This window comes from Pinus tabuliformis, chromosome 3_2, assembly GCF_031772625.1.
Source record: "Pinus tabuliformis cultivar Carrire ecotype Pingquan chromosome 3_2, CPIR1, whole genome shotgun sequence".
NCBI classification, from domain to species: Eukaryota; Viridiplantae; Streptophyta; class Pinopsida; order Pinales; family Pinaceae; genus Pinus; species Pinus tabuliformis.
The window spans coordinates 866082281-866091653 of NC_142302.1; the positions used below are offsets into that span (position 1 = coordinate 866082281).

General features: G+C 38.1%; 1 protein-coding gene across 1 annotated transcript; it reads right to left on the bottom strand.

The window, feature by feature from the left end:
- Positions 1 to 8108: 8108 nt before the first annotated feature.
- On the bottom strand, positions 8109 to 8974 carry LOC149183393 (uncharacterized). Its single transcript, XM_089414935.1, has one exon. It carries the CDS (start codon positions 8972 to 8974, stop codon positions 8330 to 8332), a length of 645 nt encoding a protein of 214 aa, XP_089271061.1. The 3' UTR covers positions 8109 to 8329.
- Between the last annotated feature and the right edge of the window lie 399 nt (positions 8975 to 9373).

A 9373-nucleotide genomic window follows, 5' to 3' on the forward strand; every position in this document is an offset into this window, starting at 1 on the left:
AGATTAGCCGTTGCTGGGTCCCAGCCCTGTCTTCCTAGCCTCCTCATTCCTCTTTGGGTTAGGTCTTAGGGTTTCCGTCTTCCTCCTCCTTTAATTTCTCTTTTGGCAAGTTTGTCCTTTGAATGTAGAGTGAATATAAATAATTAATTTAAATATAAATTTATTTGTTATATATAATATGAGTTTAACATAATTTATATAAAGTTAATATATTTGTTATATTATAATAATATAAACTTATTTTATATTAATTTAATATATTTTTGTTATATAGAATATAAATTCAAGATTAATTTATTTGTTATATATAATATAAATTTATTTGTATATTAATCTATTTAATATATATTAAATATAAATATATGGCAGATTTAATATATTTGTTATATTATAATAATATAATTAATTTATATAAAATTAATATATTTGTTTATTTGTTTTATATAATATAAATTCAATATAGTTTATGTGTATATTATTTATTTAATATGTATTAAATATAAATATATAACTAATTTTATAATTAATAATGTTCATATATATTAGTCTAAGAATGATAATAGGGATTTTATTTGTTTGTTTTTATTAATATTGAATTAAGAATTTTTTAGTAAATATAGATTTATTAATAAACTTATATTATTCGAATGGACCATTATATAATGTAGAATAGTATATTTTATAAAAATTACCTAATATAACTAAATTTAAGAATGACATAATATTTAAATAATATTAGAATAATAATAATTATAGACATATGACCATTATAGTAAATATGATATTATATTATATACTAAAAAAAAAAAAAAAAAATATCAAATCGATTTTAATTTTAGATATAAATTAACAAATTTACCTGTTGTAGCTATTTATAGTATTGTCAGGGGTTTGACTAGGATCCTTAGGTCAAAATTAGCAGTTGGCAATATAGCCATTGGAGTCTCTGCACACTCTATTTATTCAGCTTAGCCGGATTGGTTCTTCAACGGGTCCTGACGATGAACCACACTGGTTGGTTCGAAATGCGTCGACATAAGATTGGTTATGTGATTTTGCCGAAGATTATCTAAATAACATACATATTGTAGACATTGTGTTTTTAAAGCCATGTTAGACACAGATTTAGTTTATGAGCAGGAAAATGATAGTGATTCCACAACAGAGGTTAATGTGCCATGGAAGCCTCACAGAGGTGGCAAAGGTGGGAAGCATCTCAGAGAAGATCCCACTTCTTTGGCTCAATTGCAGGTGTTACAGGGAAAAGTGTCTACTCAGAACTGCTTATCCCACTAAGGTGTGATAGCTACCTTAGAAACAAACAAAGTAAAGCTACTTTCATTTTTCCTTTATGAAGTATAGATAGAGAGGAACAAAGAAGAACAACCTCTGTCTTGCGCTAATCTCCTGGTTCGCTTCCTCTCCTTCTTGATAGTCTTTCGCTACTTGTTCCCTTGCACACCCAGCTTCACAGAGTACCTGTAAGATCACTGTAGCATAGCACTATACAGGAATATGGATCTATAATCATAAACAATCTAGGATCAGATGTAAATTGACCATACAAATGTAGCAAACATAAATGACACAAGAGTATGGAGGAAAACTTGAATAGCTTTTATTGATAAATAAGAAAGAGCCAAGGGGAGTTACAACCAGTTGTTCTAACCCAACATCCTCCTCTCAGCAAGGAAGCCCCTCTTCACCTCATACAAATCTTAGATCACCCAACAATCTGATGTTTGTCTCAAGAAACCGACAACAATTCCTTACAATATGCAAAATTCCAGCCTCTGGATCTCTGGGATGAGGGATCCATATATAGATATCTGTAAGGGAGATGAGTCAGCTTGTGATTTGATTAGTGTCTTCCTTATAATAGTTCTTGCTTCCACTTGGAGATAGATGATCTCTTACTCATCCCTGGTCAAATTCAGAGAGGCAAGTGTCACAGGAGAAGTTTCTGGAAGTTTCCATTGCCTCTCCACCTCGCGGAATGACACTGCCATTTGTCATTTCTCACCTATCGCACCCCATAGAAGGGATTTTTGAAATGCAATGCACCCACACAATGTATTTAGGTGAGATGCAACGCACTTGGCCTGTGGATCAGCTGAAATTATCCTGTTTTGACCAATTCTGAGCAGTTTTTCATGGCGAACTTCTCGGAGAAGCTGTAATCAGTTGACCTTATTCCTCTAGGGGTTAGAACAACACTTTTAGGGACTTAGGAGCCCTTGGTTTATGGACATTTCATGCTTGGGGTTGTAGTGCCCAAAAATGTCTATAAAAGTTTCCCCCTAAAGCATGAGGTTGTTAATCTTTTGATGTCGAGTGAAACGCTTTATTATGAGGATCCGACGTTCTTTCAAGCTGGGAGGAGACCTGTAATAAGATACAATACAATACATTAACTTCATAATATTTTCATGATCTAGCTGAGGCGGGCATTCCCATGCTCAGCTTTATAAATTTATTTTTATGTACATAGGACAGACAATCGTTTGAGTGTAGACTGATGATTCTGGTAGAGCCATCATCCCTTTGATTGGATGATTATCTATGCAGCAATGATGTACATTTAATGTCTTTATTTCTCTGAATATATATCGCAGCCCGGATGGATGAAACTAGATCCGGGGTCTTCAATCTTGTTCGATCTTCACTCGAAGTACAAGTCTATCCATGTGAGAGATGTTCTGGAGTCGAACATGGAAAGACATTGCCTGATTACCAACCAATAATGTAAGCTGTTAACAGGCGCGAGAGGAATCACCAATAATGATAATGACCCTCAAGGTACTGCAGTACAATTCACATGGTGTGAATAAAGGACTTGGTGTCGAACACCACGCAAAGTCTTTCGGTCGAAGGTCATTGATGTAAACCTGTCGTCGGAAGTGAGAAACTTGCCATTGAGGCATGCAAGCTTCAAAGTACTGAATGGGGTGTTCCTAGATCAACTTCTTGGATAATGAGCTAATGTCGACAAGAAGCGATCCATCATAGGAGGGCCTTAATGAATCCCACATCAATGAAACGGAACGAAGCAAATGATTTTAATGGAGGTGAAAATGATCTAGTGACATACGGTTCAAGGTGGCGGTCATGAAAGAATGGAGTATGAATGTATTGTAACGGGTGAGAGACAGGTGAAATCTCTGAATGACTTCTCTTGAACATATCGGCGACACTAACATGATGGATTGGTAGCATTAACCCCAAATGTGGATGGTGTGATGGGACCATGTTGATGTGACCAGTGAAAGAAATAACCCAACCCGACTTGGATGTGGAGTGAAAGTGTCATGTTCAAGAGCGACTTGCTACCAACAAAGTTTCTTCAAGTTTTCTTCCCAATTTTTCCCCAGTCATTGCTGACAAGTACCTCTTTATTTTTGTCAATCTTGAGGAGGATAACATATGATTGTTCTATAATTTTCCCTTCGGGCAAACCCATCGCTATGTTTTAACGAGCCTAGCGATAGTGAAACTCGTTCTCGTCTATAGACAAGTTTGTCGCTATTAAATTTTTAACTAGTTTAATGACAAAGATAACTCGGTCCTTTTCAATTTTAGAGAGTCTGAAAAGGAACGTAAAGGAAACTCCAAAATTCCTTTTTCGTCATCTAATCCCTTAAGTCCAAAAAGGTATAAACCAATATAGAAGGGATGAATTTTCGATACTTTTAACGAGCCGAACAAAACAAGCGCTCGATCTTTTTGTGTAATAATCCCTCAGGTCCAAAAATATTAAAATTTAGAGGAGGGATAGCACTTCCGGTCCCTTTAACGAGATGGAGAGGCCAATGGCTTGGCAATATTTTCATATTTTACGAGTCAATTGAAAAGAGATTAAAGGAGACTCGTCTTTTGAGGAACGGGTGATAAAATTGGGTAGCAACTGATTCCAGGTAAGGTTTGGAATTTTCCAATCACGGCAGTGTTACAAGGATGGCTAACATGATCACTCTTCGCAGCTGTTCCTCAAAATGGGTAAACAATCAAATGGAGGTGAATGATCGGCCAATGTAAAAGTGGAGGTGACGGTGCAAACACGACCAAGGCTTTAAAGGCTAAAGTGTTACATTCACGATGGTTATTTACTAGAAATTGGTTCATTTTTTAATGAGCTTAAACTCTAGAGGAACATGTGCTCATTGTTTATGTTTATTTTTTAACGAGCATGAAGTCCGCACTAAAATTACTTGATTAAATGGTTTCTTCTTGACTTTACCATAAATAGCTTTGTTCTTTCAAAGATTGTACTGTATTTTCAATTGCTTCATCAAACTAGTCAGAAATGAACAATATAAGCTTGAAAAATGAGTTAGAACACTAATATTTTACTTTGAACCACGTAAAAAGTAATGTAAAAGTGCTTTTACCTATCATTTTACCATTTCATTTGAACTTTGGTTTGTTGGAACTTTGGAGGTGCTTTCCCTCTTTTATTTTCATCAGCTGATTTCGGGAGATTTTGTGGATGATTCTCGGCGCCGTCTGGACCATTTAGGAGCTAAACTTGAGCTCTTTCATTTCATCCTTTCCATTTTGCATTCTGAGCTTGATTCCTGGTTTTTCTGAACCTCTAGGGTTTGAAAAACTCACTCTGCCTTCAACACACCCTCTACTAGCCATTTGACCTACAATGCACCCAGAGCACTATTGTAGGTGCGATGGGCGCAAAGAAGGAATTTCATGCACAGTTTTTGATGGAAATTTTGCCTGTTTCTTACCACAATCAGGATCTAACTCTTCTCCTGTTTGTTTTTCAAAGATATTTGGAGTAAGATAACTGTTAAACACACATGGGAAACATAGAATAGGAAAGATAAATCATGTGAGTACATTTTTTTATTAACATCAGATATACATTTATAGTACAATATGTGACTCTTGGGTTTCAGATCCCAAGGTCTCTTGGACTGCTTTTGTCCATTCGACTTCCACACTAACCCATTTAGGATTAGGTGTCGATTAGGTGTCCAACATTCCCCCCCTTAATCCGAAGGGTTATGTATGAGTCCAAGAGAAGAGCTGTAATACAAAATGTGCAAAAAATGCATGGCAGCACTAGGTTGAATGTGCTCTATGAAATCTTGGTATAAAGGGCAGTGGTTTAAGGATGACCACCAACACTGGAACGCTTAGTGCAGTTCCTGGAACTCTTCCAAAACTGGCAAGAAACGGAAGTTTTCTGCTAGAGGAAGTGATCCTATTGTTTTAAAGAGGGAAACCTTCAACCATAAAAGGGAGGTCTCACCCCGCATAAAAGGTAAAACTTCAACCTGAAAAGGGAAGTCTCAACCTGTGATGGTTTAAGGATAACCAACAACTCTGGAATGCTTAATGCAATTCCTGGAACTCTTCCAAAGCTGGCAAGAAGTTGGTGTCTTCTGCTAGAGGAAGTGTTCTCAATTTTGTTCCTGGAATTCTTTCAAAACTGGCAAGAAGCTGAAGTCTTCTGCTAGAGGAAGTGTCCCAGATTGCCAACTGAAGGCATGTTCACGGGCATCTTTGTCTCTGGCTACAACTCTGAAACTGGTGTGGCAGGTTGTGGCTCAGGCTCGCTTGATGTGACTTTGAAGCTTGTAGATGACCATCATTTCCCCCCCTGTCAGATACAAGGTGAGAAGATGGAGAAAAATCAACTGCAAGACTGTTCAATACTCTAGAACAAGTTCTAACATGCGTTTGGAATATCTTCTTGGCTGTTGATGCCCATTGCCAAGAAGCGATCCATCCAAGATGAATCTTTGTTCTTGCAGGACGTTTATTTCTGAAGCATCTGTGTGAAGAATGACTGGTTTTGTGACAGTGCTTACATGGATGAAGATCAAAACAGTGATCTTTCAAATGGCCAACTCGGTCACAGTGTTGGCATTTCACAATCTGTTGTTTTTGTTGTTGTTGTTGCGGTGGAAGAGGAGTAGAATCTGGAACAGCTGGAGGTGCACTGTCATGAGGAGCAACTGAACTGTCATGAATGAATCCAGTACTCTGAAACTGAATGGGCTTGGCATAGTCTGGAATATGAAAGGACAAGTCCTTGTCATATCCAAGACCAGTTCTGTGCTTGTTGTGGACAAGCTGTTCCCAAGGTCTGATGATGGGCTTGGGAAGTGCAGACTGAGTTTCTGCATCTGCATTTGCAACTGTTGTTTTATTGGGTATTAAATCTGCTTTATTGACTTGCTTCTGATGGGTTGCAGTCTCAATGTTCTGAACAGAAACAGGTTCAGAATGATGTCTATTTTGATGTAGCTCTTCTTGCTGTAGCTGTGATTCAAGCTGCAAAAAATCGATCTTCTCTTGTGCATACTGTAGACATGTTTAAATTTCTAAGAGAGAGCCTTTGCTGATTTGGAATGTTTCATGATTAGAGGAATATATCAGAGTTTTTAAGAACTCTAATATTTCAGTAATTCAAGGCATATTATTCATTATCAAAATTACACCCCTTTAAAACACTGATTACAACTATGACCCAATGAGTAAAAGTGATGCCCACTCACAGTACAAAGACATAGAAAAATCCTTTGTAAATGTGCAGCAAATGAATCAAGGAACAGAAACTATAATGGGTTTTAAATATAGTTTCACAACTGGGGCAGCAGCAACAGCAACATTGGCAACTGAGAAGAGAAGCCAGCTGCCTCAAGCTGGATCTTCAGAGAATCTTCTTGCCCAATTAAGAGATATACAAAAGAGGCTCCTTGAGTTTATTAGAAAGAGGGTATCACTTCTAGAAAAAGCACTGAATGCTGAATACCATAAGGAGTCAATAATTGCAGAGCAGAAGGAATTTGAGTCTATCAATGAAGAACCTGAGCAAGAGGCTAGAGATGCACATCAACCACTGGCAGAAATTGGTAGCACTGCTTTTTCTGCTCTATCTGCGTTTCTGTTGAAAGTTGACCCAAATTTTTGATTCTAGATCCAGAATAGGTGTCAACACATGCTTTTGATAATGATTTATCTGAATGCCCAGTGTATATTCGTCAGTGGCCAATATTGATGAATGGAAATGGAGGCTTAGCTGTCTAACACGACTAGACAAATCCCAGCGTGTTGAATATTCCAAATATAAAAAACATCACTTGTAATGTAGAAACCAAACCGATATAGGGCACATATAATTCTCTGCTGGAATAATCTATGGTGTTTTACAAGTCCAGCATTCAAATACAACGCACAATACACCACATGAATTATACTTCTAAATTATCACCCAGCATACAAATATATGGTGTTTTCCGACCCTCTTAATTCTCTTAACCTCAATCCACCTTAATTTTTGCTTTATTTTTTCCAAACAACCATTAAAAAATGTTTGGATGCTTACTAATGAAATATGGCTTTCTGTTGCCACCGGAGGGAACTACCGATAGAATGACCGCAGAAAAATCCCAATACAACAATTAACAATGTCTGTTTCAAAAGAGTGGCATGAGTTGCCCAATTTGTTACAACGATTTTGAATGGGGAATGTGATATGCTCCGCTTCTCTCAACCTTCAACGACAATAGAACCATAGTCTAATGCATATAACTAATCAAGAATTTCATGGTATCCTGGAAATGGGACCAGACTTTAACACACCATTCAATGCAACAACGACTTCAATAGTTGAACCAACACATTTAATTGTTTAAATATCACAGAGCAGTAGGTATGTACCATTGGCGGAGGGCTGCATGGTGGAGTGGAGTCGCCAGCATTCAACAGAGTCGCAGGCTTTCAACGCAGTCAACATATACACAACGTCTAGTGACTGTGCAACGACGTATGGTGCTTTGCAGGGATGATTAAAATACCAACATACAGTCCATATGTGCAGGAGAAGTAATCTATGTCACAGTCATAATGCCTACTTCAATGCACCAGCCACGACAAGATAGAGGAGAGGAGCTCCTTCGACACCCTCACGCATTCCAGGCAGCAACCCTTCAGGCAGAGTAGGCAGCGTTCACCACTCTACCCTTTAAATTATTGGACGCAACTCAGATTTCAAACTCTGAGTTATAGCATCGCATCTTCGATCCTCAAGCAAATGCCCAACGTGTTTATGGAGTAGATGCACTTCCTATCTGAAGAGAGATTCCTTTCACTTAGCCTTAATAGCCAACCAAACATGTATTACAAAGCAATGAAAGACATTCCCCTTTCATTTTCAATATGGCACCATATATTTTATGCAACTCCTATAGCTGAGTGTGGTTTGAACCGGCTGGTTCGAATCTGACCGGTTTTTCCTCTATGTACGAGTAAGGCCAATTCACTGGGAATTCTCTTCGAGGTGGAAATTTACTGTTCAAATTTCCTGTCATGGCCGCGGTGACACATTCAATCTTGGCAGGCAGTAAATTTCTTCATCATTTGGGAAGTGATCCAATAATAAAACATCTGGATGATCATTAAGCTCATCAACGAATCCAAACCAATAAATAACCAGCCCAGAACCAAATCTGTTCACGTACCTCTGAAATTGTTGAATTCCTTGGACCCGGTGGTTGTATTCATCCCCAAAGGAAGCTTTGATGTCAATCCAGTTAACTATGCGACCACAAACACCAATAGGAACCTCCAATTTAACATCTGGCGTCTTACTAAACCCCGCAGCACGTAAGGCTTCTTCTGACTGGAAAGGAATCTCCAACTTTTGTAACCTCCCCCTCAGTAAAAACTCATATTCTAGTCCAGTAACTCGACGGATCATCTCAACCCGTGGCGAAGCAACCTGGTCCGACTCCACGCATTTCTCAGCATCCTGAATAAATTTGGTAACGGTTATGGAGACATTATCTTTCGAATTTAAATTTGTTTCAAATCCACGAAGGCTCAGTGGATCTTTAAGGCACTGCGTGATCTGCTGCTTGTTTAAGCCCAGAAGATTTTCGAACAAAAACCTGCAGAGAAGACAGGGTGGAAATGATGGATTCAGGCTTATGTCAAGCTTGTAGTATCGCATACAACAACACAGCGACACAGTGGAGTGGGATTACTGGGTTTGGTGGTATGCTTCAGGCACTGGAGCAGTTTTTTTTTTTTTATTGCACAATGTTCAACACCAGTCATATATAATAAGTAAATACCATCAACCGATGCCAATACACTCACCATACACTGATAACCAGTTTTGTAACGGAGCATACAATGCACTCAGTCTTTTTCGATGCATTCAATATAGCTCCAGGTCAGAGACGTTTATGTCAGAAATGTTTATGAATGAGTGAAAGAGCTGAACAGTCAGAGTCATTTTATGAATAAGTGAGAGAGCATGAAACGCTTACGGACAGAGAGCGCAGGTAAAATTATGGCAGACATACATGTCAGAAGAACCACTTGGATAGTGCTAGATAGTGCCAGG

What these genes read in the sequence shown, in the direction of transcription:
- LOC149183393 (XM_089414935.1), bottom strand. Translation starts at nt 8,974, where the DNA reads ATGCGATACTACAAGCTTGACATAAGCCTGAATCCATCATTTCCACCC.